The sequence below is a fragment of the Oryzias latipes genome, chromosome 16 (assembly GCF_002234675.1).
Source record: "Oryzias latipes chromosome 16, ASM223467v1".
In the NCBI taxonomy this organism is placed as follows: Eukaryota; Metazoa; Chordata; class Actinopteri; order Beloniformes; family Adrianichthyidae; genus Oryzias; species Oryzias latipes.
Genome location: NC_019874.2, coordinates 24544163 through 24564983, shown reverse-complemented (window position 1 = coordinate 24564983; position 20821 = coordinate 24544163). Strand labels below are relative to the sequence as shown.

The 20821-nt window shown below is 41.2% G+C and overlaps 1 protein-coding gene and 1 long non-coding RNA gene across 2 annotated transcripts; one reads left to right on the top strand and one right to left on the bottom strand.

Annotated features, from left to right (window-relative positions):
- The first annotated feature begins 351 nt into the window (after positions 1-351).
- On the top strand, positions 352-4229 carry LOC110016696. The gene is made up of 4 exons (XR_002292029.2): positions 352-454; positions 530-588; positions 3745-3810; positions 4042-4229. It is a non-coding gene; the product is annotated as an uncharacterized LOC110016696 (long non-coding RNA).
- On the bottom strand, positions 740-20715 carry LOC101169483 (protein argonaute-1). The gene is made up of 19 exons (XM_023964186.1): positions 20136-20715; positions 16819-17005; positions 12329-12449; positions 10904-11085; positions 9768-9904; positions 9449-9583; positions 9248-9335; positions 8909-9056; positions 8706-8825; positions 8492-8614; positions 8189-8322; positions 7219-7403; positions 6893-7052; positions 6475-6565; positions 4751-4945; positions 4478-4612; positions 4291-4392; positions 4019-4218; positions 740-3482 (listed from the first exon to the last, which is right to left on the bottom strand). The coding sequence occupies exons 1-19, from the start codon at positions 20158-20160 to the stop codon at positions 3374-3376; spliced, it is 2577 nt and encodes an 858-aa protein (XP_023819954.1). The 5' UTR covers positions 20161-20715; the 3' UTR covers positions 740-3373.
- Between the last annotated feature and the right edge of the window lie 106 nt (positions 20716-20821).

Sequence of the window (20821 nt, the reverse complement as noted above, 5' to 3'; positions counted from 1 at the left end):
TTGCGCACGGGCAATGTATAAAATCGGAATTCACTTGCCTGCTCGACGCGACGCCGACATGGAAAAAACTGCTAGTTAGCCAAGTTAGCTAGCTAGCGAGGAGAAGGAAAAGGGGGTTGGAACACAAACGAGAGGAGCTGTCAGGATATCATCACAGCGGGGTTATCGAGTTCAGACGAGTCTCTAAATATAGCTAAACCCCAAAAGACAGGACATAAACCCGAATTTACAGTACAACAAGCGTCAGGACACAAAGTACTCGGCTAACTGGCTAGCTCTGCTGATACTTGACAGACGACGGCGACTTTTATGGTGAATAAAGCAGCTGTTAGCTCGGTCTCCGCTCTGAACGCTTAGTATTCCAACAGCGTCGTTTTCGTTTTTTTGTGTCCAGGTGCCAACACCGAGCTGTCCATACGGCCCTGAGTCCGCTGAGAAGTGTCAAGGTTTCCAGGTTGGTTGTCAGATTAACTACAAGGCTTCGTCAAGCCAGCTAAATATGGTGAAGTTGCTTTACTGACACCGACAGGAAGAGGTGGGCTCTGTGTCACCGCACGTCAGAGGATGAAGCTCCGCCCACACTCAGAGGTGAGCCCACGTTTCTGATACATTTTTAATGCAAATAAAAGCGAAACCAGAATAAAAAAAGGTTAAAAATGGGAGGAATTAATAATATTTTAACATTTCACAACGTTTCAGTGTCAATAAATTATTAGAAAGTAAGAAAAAACAGAAAACAGTCATTTAAAAAAAACAATTTTATTTTCTTAAAAAATAACCCTACCAACAGTTCTCATACCGTCACACACAGAGCCAAAATAAAATGTTTCCATGTCATTTCATTCAAATCCATTGGGAAGTGCTATGACAAGAACGGTTCTTGGTCAGTGGTTTAAATATTGCTTTGTCAAACCGTGAGGCTGCGTGGAGAAGAGCGGGCTCTCTGTGTCCACAATACATTTCCAGGGTGACCACCATTTTGTGTCCCCCTTTGCAAGGTGCTTTTGTGGCTTCGGTGAGTGAAGAACTGCATCTGGTTTCCATGGTGCAGGGAAATTGCCCCCCGACAGTTTTGTTTGTTTGTTTGTTTAGCACAGAAGTAAAACACTTGGCCCCAGCTGTGAAAGGCCCAGCATTTGTTGGGCCAAAATACATAACAGGTAAATATCATATATATATTTATATATACAAATCACCTTGGACACTATGAAGGATCAGTAAACCCGTGTACAAAGGCATTCTGATTATGCAAGTTCATAAACATGATTTAAAAATCAAACTCCTCTGATATCTCATCTTATGTTTAAGGGCTCAGATCAGACAAGATTTGAGGCGTTTAAAGGGCAACTGAGGTGGAATTTTGAGACAGTCTCAACAGCGCCCCCCTAAGGATACACTCCCACAATAGTTACAATATTCATAATCATGACAAAAGAAATAGCAGTCTTTATAACCATTACACAATTGAGGCAAAAACAACGGAGGCAAAAACAATTGAGCACAAGACTCCTACCTCTAAGAAAACAAAAGTAAGGTGGCTCAGAATATTCAGTCATCAAAATAAAATAAAAATTAAAAAACAATAATTACATGCATTTTTTTAATCCATAAATCCAGATGTAAAGGCAGAGTATATTATTAAGTAGCTGTAAATGAAGGCCCACTCTGTCCATCAGAGCAATCCCCAGTCTGTGCAGCCCATGCACACAGAGCACCAATAGGGATTGGCTTACAGGCTAGGGGATTGGAACAGGGGGATGCTGCAGGTATGAAGTGCCAAAAGTGAAAACTGTCAGCAAGGCTACATATTAATGGTACAAAGGCTGATGAATGATATTTTGGCTTGCATGGAGAAAAATAAAAAAAAGACCAACAGGAAGTGCATTTGACCACAATGGTCATTAAATATGGGATTTTTGTGTGTGTGCTTGTTTTTTCAGGCTAAATTGTAAAAGCCTGCAGAGGACAGAGCTTTGTGTAGAAACAGAGCAGCTGGAAGATTGCTGTATAGATACACAAAGACTTTTGTGGGTGGATGAAGCGAACATGCTCTGACGTCATCTTCACTGATAAGTAGAAATGTGCAGAATGACTTGAGCAAGGTCAGTGTCTGAATCAAAGTTAAACTTTTCAGCACTGAATAACTTTTTCTATCCCCCCTTTTTCTAAATTAAAAATAAGATGTTGACCTCGCTTATTACTACCTTTGTTCTGAAAGCATTGGAAACTCTAGCCGTAAACTATAAAAACGTAGGTGTACAGTCTTGTGGAAGAGGTTCATTATTTTAAAGTAAAATAAATCAAGAAAAAAGTAAATAAAAAAGTGCCTCATACATTTTTAAAAAGAGCAATGTCTACAGAAGTAAGATTATCTTCCTGTTTAAGTGCCCCTTTTTTTTCTATTGGTTGGCATCAGTTTTGGCTGGTTAAAAATGCTGGTATAGGTGCATGGGGTGCAAGTACATTTGATACACTCTATGCAAATGGTCCTTCTCTACTGTTACGCTAAGGTTAGCTCTATAAGCAAAATGTCTAGGGACTGGCCAATCAGGACAGAGAGTGAAACAGCACCTTCTCCTTTAAACTACAGTTTGCTACACCTGTCCCCTCCGCCTCTGCGAAAATAAAGACTAGAGGGTTCGCCTCACATCTACTAAGAAAATCTTTATGTGTAGTACTCCTAGCACCTACATGCTAACACTAAGTGCTAATGTACCATACCTCAAATGCCTCAAGGCTGTTTAAAAAAAAAACATTTAAAAAAAAAAACGAATAAAAACACAAATGTAGTTCATGAAGATGCTAAAAATGATACATGTAAGTGTGCGTGCCCATGTGCATCCCTCTTGAAGATCCCCATACCACAGGATCTAGAACACTGGCATCCAGCTTTCGGATGGGTAACGAGGCAGCATAGTGGTGGCAGTTCAAATGTTTTTGGACTTTTTGTTTTCTCCTTTCCATCGCTTCTATTTCCTCCCATCTGTATTGCATACTTACATACATCGGAGAGTGAAGGTAGCATATTGTACAATTACATAACAATACCCAACGGTTTAAACAATTCAACATAAAAAAGACCAATTGTGCTGGTGAAGTAAAAAAACAAAACAAAAAAAAAACTAAAGAGACAATGTTCAATATGTTTGAGTGCATTAGGTGTCAGAGTCTGCTTCTGTTCACAGAAAATAACTTTGTTTCTTGAAATGAACAACTGATTGACAGGTCTGTGGAATGTGTGTGTGTGTGTGTGTGTGTGTGTGTGTGTGTGTAGTGGGCAGTTGTTGGGAGTAAGGGATGGGGATGAGGTGAGAGTGGGCGGTCGGCCTACTCAGGTAGAAATGAGGTGGGAGAGAACGATGGCTGGTGGAGGTCAGGCGAAGTACATGGTCCTCAGAGTGTCGTGGTGAATTTGAACAGCTTTGGCCAGTGCCTGGGGGTCCCGGCCATTACTCTGACCCGACACGTGACTGCCCTCCCCGCTGCAATGACACAACAAAGCCAAGAACATTAATCCTTTAAAAAAATAAAAATAAAAAAAGAAGGTAGACTAAACATTTGAATCAACAGCCCACCAATTTAAAGACTCACTGATGAAAATTGTGTTTTTGGGGAGTTTTTAACATGTCCTTGAGGCATTTTTCTGATGCTGGAGGACATATTTTGAGAAGATTTGGCACAAAATTGCATTTCTGAGTATTCTATCCATTTTCTTAACCCTCTATATTCCTTTCGGGGTCACAGGGTTGCTGGAGCCTGACCCGGCTACTGCAGTGAGAAGGCGGGGCACACCCTGGACAGTCTGTTGCAGTGAGTATTTCCTTTTTTCAAATCGTTGTGAATCAAGAGCAGACGAAAAATGCTGTTTAAAAACTGGCTTCTTTGTGAAATAAAAAATACGATGGGCGCGGCACAAGCTCTCTGCTCCAAGCTCTTAGTAAGGGGGAGAACTACAGCCACTCTGAAAACGACAGTTTTTTTTTTTATTTTGGCCAAAAATGACCTGAAACCTACTGACCTGTCGTGTTCTTTGTCTACCAGATGGTAGCGGGCACGGAAGGCCACAAGACGAGCGTAGTAGGCTGGTGCCGGGATGGAGACCGAGCGGGTACAGCGCACATAGGTGTGGCACAACTGGTAGGTTAGAATCTGCAGCTCATCAGCGGTGAAACGATTGTCGTCCCATAAGACGTAGTAATGAGACGGCCGGCTGGTGCCCTGGCAAAGAAAATGGTTTGCATTAGCAGGGGGGGCTGGGGTCAAAGGTTGACGCGTTAGTGAGTTGATTACCTGGATGCCTGCATGGCTACATAAATAGAAGTCAAACTCAAAGGGATGAGTGATGCTGGTGTCCACTGTAGTCCCTGCAGGAATATTGCCACTCTTACCAATCTGGAAAAGAAAAGGAGACAAATATAAATACAGACATGTAATAAAGACATTTCAGGAGGGATTGAAACAACAGTGGAGCACTCACCCTCTCAGATTTGTCGGCACAGAAGAGGCGTGTGTGGTGGCGTTTTTGTACCACGATGTACGTGATACCAGGCTGGTAGTCTTTCTCCAACTTTATGCATGCATCTCTGATGGCCAGAAGCTCATAGTGGAGAATCTACATAACCAAAAATAATAATACTTTATTTCTAAGGCATATATAAAAAATAATATATAATAAATTAAGAAAAAGGCCCCTTAAATAAACATTTTACTTTGGAAAGTTCACAGCAGTGCGTTTCTTTGAGTCTCTTACTTGTGGCAGTTGACCTTCAGGAACACCATCCCTGTAGAAAATGATCCTGGTGGGCTTGAATCGGGTCGACTTGTAGAACTGAATTAACAGTTCGCGCACCATGTAAGATAAATCTTCGATGATTTCCTGCCTGGGTCTCTGGACCCGCACTGTGGCACAGTACCGGCTGGGGTGGGCATCCATACTGCCCACCACCTGAAAGAGGGGGAGCAGCAGAGATGTTGGAAAAAAAATTACACTAAAGACACTAATTGGGCTGCACTGTGGCGCAGTGTTTAGCGCTCTTGCCTCACAGCAAGAAGGCCCCTGGTTCAAGTCCCGGCTGGGGGACCTGAAACCAAACATCAACACCTTTCTGTGTGGAGTTTGCATGTTCTCCCCGTGCATGCGGCTTCCTCCCACTGTCCAAAAACATGCTTCATAGGTCAAGTGGCAACTCTAAATTGTCCCTAGGTGTGAGTGTGAGAGTGAATGGGTGTGTGATTGTGTGAATGGGTGTGTGATTGTGGCCCTGCGACAGACTGGCGAACAGTCCTAGTAGCCAGGATAGGCAGGATAGGCTCTGGCAGCCTCGTGACCCCGAAAGGATAAAACGGTAGAAAATGAATGAATAAAGACACTTAATTGTCTTTAAATACACTAATTGACATAGTAATAGCTCTTCATATACGTAAAAACCTTTGTTCTGAAACTACAAAAAAAAATCAAAGTTAACACTGGAAAATGGCCTATACAACATCCTTCCTTTGTTGCATCGTTGTACTTTCAGTCTTTTTTGTCTGTGTGTACTTTTGTGAACATCCCTTAAGTGCTGCTACTGGAGAAATGCGTAGGCTCGACGTTATTCTTTATCACCTATTTTCTCCTGTGTAAGGATGCTTCTGGCTTACCTATTCTCCTCCAATCCTCTCTGTGTGACTCAATCATTCGACATAATCGCTAGGCAACCACACAGCCAACCACAGCTGAGGTGAGGTAAAGGGAGAACGGTAGCTGCCGTCACTTCCTGTCTAAACAGTCGGTGATGAGGCATCCGTGTCTCTCGTAAAGCTCCTCCTTTATTACCTTTTTCCCTTTGTTCGTGCTCATGTGTGGTGTGACGAGGCTAAACTGAAAGTCCAGTAGAATGTGTGCTTATTGAAGCTTAGAGGTGAAGGTTGAGTGAACAGAGTATTTATGATCACAAAATAAGATTTTTTCTAGGTAATGACAAACCTAAACATGTGTATTTATTGTGCTTGAATGATTTATTTAATTAAGATAGAAATTATAACATCTATTTGTGAGGGTTCACGTTGTAAAACGGAAAACATTTCCAGCTAAACTAAGATTAATTTTGTCTATGAAAATGACTAAATTATTTAAATGTGTAATCCAATTAAAAATGGTAAAATTGTGTAAACCTGACTTTCTGGGAGAGATGCTTTAATGGTGGAAATGGCATTCAACTCGTCTTGTAAAGTGCAACTAAAAACAAAATGTAATGTATTCAAACTGCAGCCTATCCTCGATAACTTATTGGTTTATCTCCCTACTGAAAGAATTGGAGATTAAATTCTAGGACATTTCCATTTTCCCTGTAAGGCAGAAGTAAATGAGTACTGAGTTCATCCTAGTTAAAGTCAGAAGCACTTCTGAAAACACAGGTTTTACCCAGATGTTAAGATTAGACCAGTCCAAGTCTTATCCATAACTTTTTCAAATTCATGATTTTAGAGACTCACTGCAGTAATTGAGGGCTTCTTGCCATCTCCAGCTGGGGGGTGGGTGACATCTGCTCCCAGGAAGATAACAGGCTGCTGAAACACTGCTGAACTGAGGGGGCACATGGAAGAGAACTGGGAAATTATACTTCCTCAAGTAGCACAGGATTTCAATGAGTAATATTATGACAATACAGAAATGACATCAAATGTTTTTAACACAAGTTTTAAAAAAAAAACTTTAATGAGGCTTTGTAAAAAAAAAAAAAAAAAAAAAAAGTTTTAGACCTTTTCCACCCACGCATGGCTGCAAAAGGGCAAAAATGGGTCATAAAAATGAAATTAATAACATCAGAACGATCAAAGGAAGACCGTCTGCAATGGTTGTCTAGCAGTTATTCAGAGAACACATTTCAATGTCGCTTTAGAAAAAGCTCACCGCTGATGAGGCACCAGAATGTTGTTTATGCCTCCCAGCTTCACATTGATCTTGAGGCAGAGGTTGGAGAGGGTCTGAGGTGACGTCTTCACCACGTTCTTCACCTGAACACACTGGGTGGCCATGCCAAGAAGAGTGTCTCCCACACGCTTTACTTCAGCTATTTAAAAAAAAAGGTGAAATAAAATATGGAAAAGTTACAACAGTTGATTGCTACACCTCAAATTCCAAAGTAAATAGGATTGCCTGGAAAACCTTTAGAATTGTTCATCCCTTTGATCCAAAGTAATAAATACAATAAAGCAAAAAGCAAAGCAGAGAAATACCGTAGACTGGAGTTTTTCCTGGAAGAATGACAATGATGAGCTGTAGTCCAGAGTATGTGTTCTTCAGGTGTCTGAACATTGGTTCCACGCTGTCTGCACCCTGGGCGTATTTACAGAAACAAGGCTGGCCCTGAATTGGCATTCCAGCATCCTTTGAGATTTTACGCAGCTGGTCCGTGAAGTTTCTAAGATCAAAGCACAGTGCAGTTACTGACAGTTAGCAGCAGATACAACACCAAGTTTTCATTTGCAAACATTGTCATCCCTTCTATTTTGTCACAGTTCTTTGTTGCCTCATCCTAACAATTTTTCCTTAAACAACAGGGGATAGCTTTGATATTACGCTCAGACCGGGTACAAATACACACTTAATGCTGGTTTATAAACACTTTTAGCATATGGTGTTCACACTGGACTCTACCCGATACTAGCTTGGTGCAAAACGTCAAAGCGGAGAAAATCTCATAAATTTTGCTCCAGGCTTTTTCTTCGTTCATAGCTCCTTTCTGATTCATGAAAGACTGTTTTTCATGCCAGGCAAAAACCCCAATTGTTAATGTCCTCTCCATGATCAATTTTCAAAAGATTTGTGCTTCCGTGAATCAAAAAGGATGCTACTCTTATGTCACTACCAAATCCAAGTCCCTGATTGGTCAAAGCTCAACTGGTTTAACTTTTAATCCATGTTCAATGGCCGTGCATTTTGCTCAGAGAGTCCAAAAAACGTCGTGTAAACTTGCCTAGTAAATGCAGAAGCCAGAAACACGCAAATATGCGCATTCATTGGTGTGAAGGTAGCATAAAAATGACAACTGATGAGAGTAAAATAGAAAAATCTTAAAATGAGGATCCACAGAATCAAAAAGCCTAGGTTCAAATAATCCTACCTCCTTTTTTTCACCTCCATTTTTTATCTTTTATTGCCAAATATCCTACACCAAAATAATCGTCTTTTTCTATTTATACTTACTTGAGCACTTCTTCCCTGCACTGTTTCTGGGGGGCAAAGCAGGCGATTGCCCAGACTTTTATCTCTATGCCGTTATAGAACTGTTTTCCCCTCATGTCCCAAACTCCCTGGTTAGGAGTCGCTATGGCACGGTTCTACAGGAGACAAGACCAGAGCCGACCAAGTCAACTCAACTTGATTTTAGAGACGCTTTTCAAATAAACTTGCAACAAAACGTACAAAACACAAGATAAGACATTGGTTTAGACAGACTGTGGAATGCATGCTTAAGAAACAAAGCAAAAGTAAGGAATACGTTTTTACCCGTCCTCCATACTGCAGAATAGGAGCCGGCAGAACTCTGCCCGTCACCTCAGCCATGTCATCCTTCACCTTGATCCCAAACTCCTGGATGTATGGGTCCAAGTTGAAGTTTGCATTCTTCATCTGTTGAGAGTGAAGGACGTGAGCGACATCTCAATCTGACACTCATTTTATAGCTTCCAGCATTGATGAGTCGTTATTTCGAGCAACTCACCAGCCGGCTGATCTCCTCCTGCCTATCTGGTGCAGAGCGGGCTGTGGCTTTTATCATAGTGGAGGTCTGGTTATCTGTCAGTTTCTTGATGCACCGCTGACCTGCTACAATGTTGCACACCTGGAATTGTCAACACATGTTGCAGATCAACCTTCACTTAGTTAATTTATTGATCTCTAGAGCCGGTTGCCACACTGCCTTACCTCTAGTGGCAAGTAGGTGTGCTTTTGCTCCTGGCCAACCTGTAAACAGGGCAGGTGGGGGTATTTAAGCTGCAAGTTGTACTTTTGCTTGAAGTACTGGGCCACTGTACATTCTACTGTCTGCCCGCTTTCAAGCTGGAGAGGAAATCTGTGTGTAAAAGAGAAGCAGATTATCAGGCTGAAATAAATTTATATATTTATTTATATTTGTATTTATTTATTTATATATAATATATATTTGTTGCTCTGGTTCATAACCTTTAACTAATAAAATTAAAAAGTTCTTCACCTATTTTAGCGCGAATTCAATGAAGGATGAAGTTTGTGCTTTAGACTTACGTTTGATGGCTGGCAGGACGCCTTGTGACATTGCATACACGATACTTCCTTTTCATTTGCCCACAGTGCGTCACCTCAACCTTCAAACCTGCGAACAAGTGACACTGGCGCGTTAAAGTTAGGAGACATGGAAAGAAAGTTCTATAAACATTCTGCAGTTGAAAACTTGGAAGAGTATTCAAACAAATGTCATTTTTCTACCTTTGATCTCCTTTGTGAAGCGAACTCTCTGTGAGTCTGTGAGCGTTTTGGGCTGCTCGTCAATGTTGCGTATGTCCAAAACCTCACACATGAACTCAATTACAGGCTGGGCTTTGTAGAAGGCCGTGGCAGACACTAGAGGGAGGCACAGGGCAACAAGAGGATTCAGAGATGAAAGCAGAAAATCTCCAGACTACTGTCAACTTTTTGGAGCTCTGAAAATCACTGGGTTAGTTCATATCGAGCAGGTTTTGTCGCACAAGTGCCGACCTATAACCCACAAAGACCTACAACTGATCACACACTCCGAGTGACTCACCATCAATGTTCAGCATCATCTTCCACATGGCAGGACGCACAGACTGGTGAAAGCCAAACCAGACTTCCCTCCCCCCGCCAAGTGGGTGGTAGTATCCTTCAGGTGGGGAGAAGAATGAGCGCCCCACTGGAGTGTACCTAATTGGAGGGGGGGGGGGGGGGGGGGGTGAAGAGGTGACTACAATCAATTATCCAAACTCGGATGATCTCAGAGTGAGTTCATGTCCGGAAAGTTCACCTCAGTATGACTCAACAACAAATATGCTTTTATTAATCTACGGAACAGTGAAGGGTCATTACAAACTAACACTTGTTTCCTGTTTCCTTTAATTTCCAGATAAATTACTGTTTAGAACTATTATTATTCCATCTCAACATTGTTCAAAAATAACTTTCATGCAAGTTTCAGTTAACAACATTTCTGAAATCTGAAGCTTTAAGGATGATGAGGAGATTTACGTGAAGTGAGGAACTCCGTAAAGATAAACTGCTAAAAAAAAAAAAAAGTACATTCTTAAAGACTCACTCCAATAAAAATTGTGGTTTTGGTTTTTGGTCTTGTGGCATTTTTGTTTATTCAAACTATTGTGAATCAGGAGCAGATGGGGGGAAAAAAAGCCCTTTGAAAAAGCTTGTAGTTTTGTAAAAGCGACAATCAGGCAGGCCACGAGCTCCCTGCTCCGCTTCATTCTGATGCACTTGCAGACAAATACATCCATGTACGTCTTTGTTTTCCTCGCCTGAGCTGGAATCTGGATCAAAACTGTACGAATGGATAGCTCCAATATTGATCACTATCTTTGTTGCACCAGTAATGTTAAATTGGAGGTGTGAGGGGCTTTAAGCTAGCAGGAGAGTGTCAACAGATAGCTCAGTTTTCGCTGATGGGAAATGGGGGGGGTTTGCTCTGCACCAACAGTCCCACCCACAACTCAGGTGTGACTCAGGTTTAATGTACTCCTGCTGCTCTGCAAAATCATAATTTAAAGACCACTGGGAACACTTTTGCAATAGATCAAAGGATGATGGGAGTGGGTCTTTAAACATAATAGCCCACAATCCAGCAGATAGAGCCGCCTCATTGGAGTGACTGAATTAAAATTTGATGATGCACGTTTGAGTCAGTGTTCAGTGTACCTCATAGAGGCCAAGTGACGCATGGCCACATCCAAGGCTTGAACCGAGTCGAGGGGAACCTGCAGCCGCCCGCTGACTAGAGTCTCCTGCAGCAGGCGCCATGACACCTTGGCCAGCCAACGAATGGACACCTTAAAGATTCGATCTTTACCCTCACCAGGAATTGTTACTTCAAAATCCACCTAAAAAATAACAAGACACTCAGCTGTAAACAGAATACATTTGACCTTTTTTAAGATATCAAATACGTTGAAAACCTTTTTCCTTGTTAAAGTTCAGAATAACATTTTTTTTTTCTGAACTCGGACAATTTTGTTTCGCCAAACAGAAAATAAGTCTAAACAATTACAACAACAACAAAAATTTAGGTTCAAAAGAAGCCTAAAATCAACCAAAAATACAGATCTGTATAAAATAAAGATGCAAAGCTGCAGATGTAAAAATTAAAAAAAGAAAAAAAAATCATATCATCTTATTGTTGGCTCAGTTATGAAAGAGCCACCCTCTACGGAAGGAACTGTGTCTTATGCCACAAGGGTTTTTATTATAAAACAGAAGACATTATGTAACTTATCCAGTTACAACTTCATAATAGATGACTTCATAAATAAGTCACATTTAAAAGGGGAAACGAGCTTCCCAGAATGTTATAAGGCCACATATGATGCAGCTGTATAGCATTTCTTAATATATCAGAGCAAAGAATGCTTAAGAGTCCAACCACTGACAAATGCATCAGGAATGCCGGCATAAAATGCCACCAAATGAATAGCTAATAGGAATATCTCCTCCTATTAATGAATGCCATGGGAAAAAAAAGGTTTGCTTAATAATTTATGAATTTATAATTACACAATTTTGATTATTTAAAAAAAAAAAACAGTAAAAAGGAAGGGTGACAATATTTTTTTTTGTTTTTCTTTTTTTGTATAAAAAAACACCTAAATAAAAATCTGCAGGCAAATGATATATTGGGCCAATTCTCGGCCATGAAGGATCATTTTTGTTCTCGTCGTCACCCTGAGAAAACCCCCCCCAGACTTCCATGTGCGAAGCCGAATGAAATCAAAGTCTGAAACTGCCGGCAGCTTTGCCACGTTTTGTGAAGCTGAGAAGAAAGGCATCAATCTCACTTCAAGAAGATACAATAAACATTTTCCAAAACAATCAGACATTCATAATGGCCAAATATTTTCGAATATGCTCAATAAACTCAAAGTCTTCCCCAAAACCTGTAAAAATAGATAATTGTTGAGGATTATCCGACAACAAGATAACATTCACCCACAAAAAACTCATCTTACTGCCCAAGAGGAACATTCTTATCCAAACCAGCTTAGGACAGTTTTAATTGCTCCCTGTGGAAAAAATACATTTGAGATGAGCTTATGTCACAGCACAGTACAGTTCACTACAAAGGCTTACCTTCTCACTCCCAATGGGAAGCGCTAGCACCGTGTAAATGTTCTTCTTGCCATCATAGACGGGTTTTCGGTCACCAAAGAGCTGGGGCTTAAAGTGTTGCACCATGTACTCCACCACCTCTCTGCAGAAAGAATCACAACATGATATGGACAAATAGAAAGGCTTATCCGAAGGCCATATTGGGATGCGCTTCATGATCAGATGCAGCTGGAGGGTGCAAGTGTATCGTTGTCACAAGGGGGTTGAAAGACAAAAAAAAGAAGAGTGGGGGTGCAGGCGGCGGCGGAAATCAATGTTCAATGTGTCGGCGATCATTTAAGTGAGGGGGATGAGGTCTTGCTGGAAATGAAAACGAAAGGTCAAAGGGCTCAACCTTTGCATTCCTTATTGAACTCTTTGTGTCTCAAATCCGGCAGGGACTGAAGCTTTTGAAGCTCTTCTGGGTGTCAGAAACTTTCAGAGAAAAACGTTTGTATGAAAATCTAGAAAAATCCTGTTTTAAGAGGTTTCTTCTTAGGATTTGTACCAAGAAAATCCTTTAAAAAAAAAAAAAACAGAATTAAAACTCAAGTGAGAACTCTTAGAAAAAGATCAGGTCTGGATTAGATGAATACATTCACTTTCACCACAATTTGGTTGACTTTGTTTCAGTTCGATATTTGATTTGTTTATTACAAAGCACTCCACAACAAAAAAAACAAAAAATTAGAACTAATACTTTGTAAATGTAAGTAACAATGAAGACAACATTTCAGTTGGCTTATACTAAGCCTAGTGTAATGTGATAAAACAATCAATTGTTCTTAAATGTAGCAATACACGTGTTTGACACTGTCAAAGTTAACATACCGTTATGCAGGCGGGATGCAATGATTCACTTTCTCCACCATTCGGTTCAGTGCTGTAAAGTACGGTTCAGTTTTCTACTGAGAATTGTAGCATCCCTACTAATATCCATCCCAGTAACAACCTTACCTCACAAGACTATGTTAGGATTCAAGGCTCAAGATGGAGAACAACAGCTGACTGCGTCTCGCCAAGACCATGCTGCAACTATTGTGGCAGTGGTTAACCGTCTCGCCCCACCGCGAGAAGGCCCTGGTTCGAATCCTGGCTGGGACCTTTCTGTGTGGAGTCTGCAAGTTGTGGAAGTGCTCGTCACCCTGCGACAGCCTGGCGCCCTGTCCAGGATGTACTCCTGGACAGACTCCGGCAACCCGTGACCCCGAAAAAGACATAGCGGATATAGGAAATGGATGGATGAATGGAAACCAAACCATATCTGACACCTACATCAGCCTTAATATAAGCCAACAGAAAGAGTTTTTTTCCATGTATTCATGATCCTTTTGATTTTATGTTCACTTTACAATTACCTTTACGAAGCACATTGAGACGACTGCTGTTGTGATTTTGGGCTATACAAATAGAATTGAATTGAAAACGGAATTGAATTATTATAAAAAATGTTAAAACATTTTTCTGAATTTTTGTTTCTTTTTGTTGTTTTGTAATACTGTACTCTAATCATTTGTATCAAACTCAAACAAAACCGTGATCCAAATGTGGAGGTTTGAACCGAATGGTGGGTAAAGTGAAACGCTGCGTATCGATCATGACGACATTTCAAGTGTGGACCTGAAAATCTGAAGATAAGAGGAAACCTGCATGCAAACTAGCATGAAAGAACTTTTGCCTGAATCCCATAAGAAAACATGACAAGTGTGTGTGTCAGTTCAAAATTAAGCTCAAAAGAAAAAAAAGAAACGTTGCTGCGTCTCTTGGGAGTCTTGAGAGACAAATGTGACACACAAATTAACACATTCTCCTGCATTTTGAAATGTCTTTGATGAAACATTTCTTGTTGAATAGACATAAAATTTGACTTGACAAATTATGAAACTTTTGTGTATTGTGTAAAAGCTTAAAGGCTGTTGGAACTAAATTAGCTTTTTATATCCAAGATAATTGCTTTGCTATGGCACCATGTTAAATATCACATAGAGGATTGGTAGATTGTACTGTTCACTCTCATAATAACTCACAAAAAAGTAATTATGCTGTGATTTATTGAGCAGAAATACACCATAATTGTCGAAAATGTCCAATATAAATGTTTTTGTTTTGTTTTTTCCTGTGATAATTGCAATAATTTTGTTCTTTCTATACTTAGGTTGAATTTACTTTAATACTTTACAGGCTGCGTTTAGCTCGAATCCCAGCTGAGACCTTTCAGTGTGGAGTTTGCATGTTCTCCCTGTGCATTCGTGGGTTTTCTCTGGGCACTCTGGCTTCTACCCACAGTCCAAAAACAAGCTTAATAGGTGAATTAGCATCTCTAAATTGCCCCTAGGTGTTAACCTGCGAGCGTGCTCCAGCAACAGACTGGTGACCTGTTCAGGGTGCACCCTGCCTTCGCCCAACAGTAGCTGGGTTGGCTCCAGCAGCCATGTGACCCCGAAAGGGAATTCAGCAGCTTCTAAAAAATGGATGTTTCCTACACTGATCAGCCCATTTCTCTCAGGGAAAACTGAAGTCTCATGTTTTTCCCCTCACATATTAAGCTAAACTAACCATATGCCTTTAAGAGGTCAGCTCAGGTTATATTCAGGCCACTTTATAACCATGTAATGTTGCTGGAACTACTTTCAAAGCATCTCAACAAGGGACACTTGCATATGAAATATAAAAAAAATAACTGAAAGCCTGTTTCATCCTGTTCCAGTGACTTCAAACCTCAACTAGAAAAAAAAGAATTATTGATCTCAAAAGGGAAGTCATTTCAGTATCTTATTCCACACAGCAAACACAGAGAGTGCATCATATTTTTTTTTAGGCAGGAATGCCCTTCTGTAATTATTTCGGGGAAGATGCACTGTAGTTGAAAGTGTGCAGAGTTTTCCATCATGCTGTGCTTTTTAGCCCACAGTCTTGTTTGTGCTGGGATGTCAGAGCCTTTCCCAGCACATAGCCAGCATCCTCAATCCTATCTCAGTTTCTGGATATGACTGGCTCTAATGCTGCTGCCTCAAACAGACATGTGCAGATGAAAAGACACTCTCCTCCACAGACTTCAGACTGTTATGCAAACACTCAAAGACCCAAGAAGGTAAAGGTTTTAGAATTTTCTTCTAAAGCTTCCCGAGCAGATATCTAGAGCGTTTTCAATCTTTTTCAATTTCTACAGTTCATAAATTTTATTATCTTTACCCTTTTCTTATTATCTAATCCATCCGTTCCATGTAATCAGCTGTCTCTACAACACTTATAACACTTATTACCACAACAGAGCACATGCTTCATTATCACAGCAGTTATGGAGATGTTCTCCTGCCGTTTCTTTAGCATTAAATCCTGAAATATACAGGAAAGTTCAAAAACAGAGCTGCATGTTTGTTCACATGGAAGTGGGCATTCTGAAGCAGGTAGTTCCCGTTTCCTTCAAACTCCCACCCCAGAGAAATCAAATGACAGCGGTGAGCGTTTAGAGGTTTGCTTGCTTACTTTAGGTGGGACGACTGCGGCGCTGTGGGCTAACATCCAGCTGCTTAAGAACAGATTTACATAAAACTCACCTCACTTAACCCCAAACTCACCTTTTCAAGACTACTTTACATCCAATTTAACTGTAGACGAGCAGAAGGAAAGATTTGAACCTTTTTACAATAAATCTGCATTTCTATTGTCTCGTGACTAAATCCATATGTAGAACTTTCCTTTTGAGCCTATTCTAGGTCTAAATTCAAATAAAACAAATACTCAATATTGGTACAATTAATGCTTAATGAAATATACTGTATTCACAAGTAAGTCACATGATTGAAAAGGAGTTCTCTGGCCTAAATTTAGGGTTAGGTTCCATGTTTATTCCACAACATGCACGGAAAAAAGCAGTTTTGACCCAGCCAGTCCAATCACTTAAGCATAGATAACAAACAGACGAAATGCACTCAGCAGCTTCAGATCAAACTGATCTGCCCAGAAGAAGTTCGTCCTATTATCCCATTTCACCGCTCAGCACATCAGAAACCAAACCGTATTCTGACAAGGATCAGACTTTACGAAAAGTTAAAGCAATGTGTGCTAGACTTGGCCTAAAACTACAAGATGTAAGTTAAACCACAAAGATCGTGTATATAATGCTTTTTTTTTGCATCTTTTCCCTCATAAAAACGCATGAAAAGTCTAGTCAGGGCACTGAGAAGCTTTGCTTGTTCCCTAAACGTGCATGGAGGTCATCAAACTGTAAGTATGCACAAAGAATGAAATGTTTCATGATCAAAGTGTCCGCCCTCAATGGCTCCTGACAGACTGAAAACATGGTCATTACTGGCTGCATTTCAGCTGCATGTTGATTTTTTCAATTCACAAACCGACGCCACAAATTGCATAAGACTAACGATGGTGGGCTGATCTCTGAAATGACTGCAGGAGGTTAAAAGAAGAACAGACAAAAGAACAAAACACGCGTGTGTCGTATTGTCCGCTACCTGTTGACTCGCCGTGGGCACTTGTCAGGCTTAATGTCCACCTCGTAGTGATAGACGTCCATCTTTGGGATCTCCACTTCAAAGTAGTTGGCGAGCAACTTGATGGGCTTCCCCACGGTGCCCATACCTGGCCGGCGGGGGGCATGAAACACCTGCTGGAGGGGAGGGGGGAAGACCCCCAAGGGCACTGGACCAACAGGTTTAGGTTGGTATTCACGATGACGGAGTCATTGTGGAGAAGTGAGAACATTCAGAATGAGACGAACAAATGAAACGAATGAGGGAAGGATGCCATAACAACAACACAAAAGAGGCCACAAACATGGGCATTGTGACAGGAAGGAAGCAAAGACGAGGAAAAAATAAAGGCAAACACAAGAGATACGCAGCATGAAAGTGGACAGTAGTGATAAAGGGAGGAAAAAAGCGAGTTTTGTATATTTGAGGTTATAAAAAAAGAGAGAAATTTACAAAAATAAAGGAAGTGAGGTTCAAAAACAGGATAGACAACCAAATCAGAGATGAAGGTTATTCAAAGAGGAGAATAGAGACATAAGAATGAGAGAGACAAAGAAAAAGAATTAATTAGAAAATGTCAAATGCAAAATCACATTTAGTTATCAAGTTTTAGGTTTTTTGCTTGTTTCTAATTATTTTAACCAAGCAAACATTATTAACTTAAAACATCAAAATAAAACAAAGAGAACGTGGCTGTAGGATTTTTTGCACTTTTTTTGGTTCTCTAGGCTTACTGAAGAACATTTTTGATGAACATTTTAACTTATGATCCATTTAATTCATAAACGCAGTCATTTTTAGAGAAAGTCTTACAAAAACAAGAGACAAAGCACTATCCTGACTGTGTTAACATAAATGGGTGTATTCTGGTGGATGTGTAAGTTTGTCCCTTCAAAATAAAAAAAATTTTTTTTTACTTCCACATCCATCACGTTTGTTTGTCAACTAATCCTTGGTACTGACTTATATAAAAGTATCTCACGAGATAGAAGCCATTTTTTATGTATTTTTTTCTTTTTAAAGCAAATTTTTCTAAGTTTAGAGGGTCTTCTATCGAAAGGTTTTTGGGGGGCTGCTTAAATGGGTGCTAGTAGTGACTCCTGTCTAAGAGGGCCCCACTGCCGTAACCTCTGGGTCCCCAGAGAGCAGCCGTCCACCATCACAACAAAGACCCCAGCTGCCCTGCTCCTCCATCTTACACACAGAAATACACGGGTGTATGGCAGAGGGAGCGCCCCTGCTACGATGAACGCACTCATACACACAAACACGGGGGGCCCCCCTCTACATTCCCAGCCTCACCATGGAGACACCACGGCAACACAGAATTGTCATGGATATCAGGGGACTTGTGTGTGTCTGCATGAGTAGAACTGTAGGAGGAGATGGGAGGAGGCAGGGGTGCTGCTGCGGTCATGCTGAAGACCTTGGCCTCTTTGCTCCAACGCATCACGTTCCCACATCAGGCAGAGGCGCCAAAGCGTCTTAAACCGGAGTTTGGAATAATCGGATCAATACGTTTATGTGGCCACCAAGCTTTAACTCAAGAAAACTCCTGCAAAACACAGAAAGCTGCTCTCCGCTCAAAGTGTGGATCCTCCTCTGGTGTGGACTCACACATCTGACAAAAACAGTAAACACAGACACCGGACATGTGGTGACCATGCTGACTCTTCTAGGTGCAAGAAAGCATGTGCACGCGCAAACGTGCGTGTGCCGGGACTGTCGCACACTCACACACACACACAATGACGCAGACTTCCCCCTTGTGCCAGTGAAGGCAGATGGTGAAGAGCAGAGCCAGGGCTTTCACATATCACAAGCACAATAGCAGTTTCTTTTGGGGTAGTGCAACTTAAATATTACAATATAAAGACACTCCCTGCTGCTTTTTAAACCACCTAGCAAAAAAAAAAGACCCAGACATGAAGAAATACCTTCTAGATTTAAAAGTAACATAGCGTAAATGTTTTTAAATACTTTTTTTCAATACTTTGAATTAAAGAAAATCTTTAGTTTTAAACTTAATTTCTAAAAGATGACCCTATCACCTCCAGATCATCATATTATATATAAATGTTACTTTTAAATCTTTATGATTAAAAATCTCAAAATAAAAAATAGCAACTGATGCTGTTAGGATGGAAAGTCCTGTCCACCTATCAACACTTTAGCTCAAAAGATCTGATTTGGCAATCAACCGTGTGGTAAACATGTCTAATCGGTTTCAGGAAAATGCCACACAACTGTCACACTTCAAACACAAAAGCAGACTTTGAAATAAAGGGCCCCCAGGGGCCCTCCCCCCTCCAATCACAAATAAAATAAAAACTAGTCTATTCCATTCAAAATTTAGACCAGCAGGACAATGTGATTTTAGATCGCCGGTCCTCTTGAATTAAGAAAATAAGAGCTACTCCAAGTGAAAGATAAAGTTAACAAACAAAAAAAGTTTTACAAAAGTGGAGAAAAGTAAAGCATCCAATACTTTTCCCAACTACGAGATAAGTTAAGTAAAACACAACCTTTTTTGTTCAATTCTTGCTTCTACGGCTCAGTGTTCACTAAGAAAACTGCCAATTAAAGATAAATTTGAACGAGAATTATGCAGGACGAGAGGGAGAAAGCCCATTGACATCCAGTTTACTGTAAATACACGAGCTTTTCCAAGTCCACCAGAACAAAACTACCTCCTCCTGCTAACACACACAATCTAATTACTGTTGATTTTAGTTTTCATGTAAATAATTGATCGATCTTTGCAGGTGGTAGGGTTGAGGTTGCATGCTAGGCAAATGGTGTTTAAGACATGCATGATAAAGGGGGGATGCTGTGCTGCGTGGGACCTGCGGGACTCAGCCAGCTGCTGCTGCTGCTGCTGCTGCTGCTGCTGCTGCTGCTGCTGCTGCTGCTGCTGCTGCTGCTGCTGCGGCTGCTTGAAGGCGGGATTCAGCCGCAGATTCACGTCGTTCCCATCATCCTCTCAGAGATTCCCACGACCTATCTGCCCCCGCACATGGCAGACGACACATTGTCACCACCCGGAGTCTCCTCTTAAATATTGTATTTGTTTGTTTTCTGTAATGATGGTGTGGTGCATGTAGATTGCATGAGACTCCTCTCCATGTCCACTCCATCTCAGTTTAATCTTCCCAAAACGTAGCGATGCAGAGACAGAGGCGCTAACATCAACTTACTGCATCCTCTTTCTAGGATGCCTCACTTCCCCAAATGCAATCTGTGTATACAGTCATGACTCAAACATTTGGACTGATTGCAATAATAAGAAAAAGACTTACCAGCGCCAGACGGTCCCGGCTCCATGATCCCATTCACTTAGCCGCAACGGTGCAAGCTAGCTAATCCTGGGTGCTGTGGCCAAACCGCCGGCCCCTTCAGGTTGGAAGTGTTTCAGACTTCCAGCCCCCTCCTGTCGGTGTTGAGTCGTCCCCTTTCTCGGTGTACTCCCGCCCCCTACCTCCCCAGCCGACCCCCCCCCCCCCCAGACCCGCAGAGAGGGGTTGAGGCTAACGCGACAGTAGCAGGCAGTTGCTGCTTTGCCCGTTGACCCTGAATCTGCTACGGCAGCGCTGGAACGCCTTGATTCTGATCGCTATTACTCCGGCGTGATTCCGCCGTGGACGGTGGATTTGCCGATGGTCCACGCAGCTGGGATTTCTTACTTAGTGTGTTCTCCAACTCAACGTTCAAGCAGGGTTCTCCAGCGGAACAAAAAGGGCCAGTACCTCAACCCCCCCAAAAATCTTAAACTTCTTCTTTGTCACCAAAAAAAGTCCAAACAAACTGTTGACAAACTTAATGTCAACCTCTAGTGGTGAAAGGCGGAACTGCACCCCATATTTTGAAGAGACAAAATTGAGGATTCACAGAAAAAGCTTTTTTATCATTCATAAAATCAATCCATACACAAAATGTGAGGGAAACTATTAACTATATTTTTTAGCTTTATGTGAGGGTCAAATGT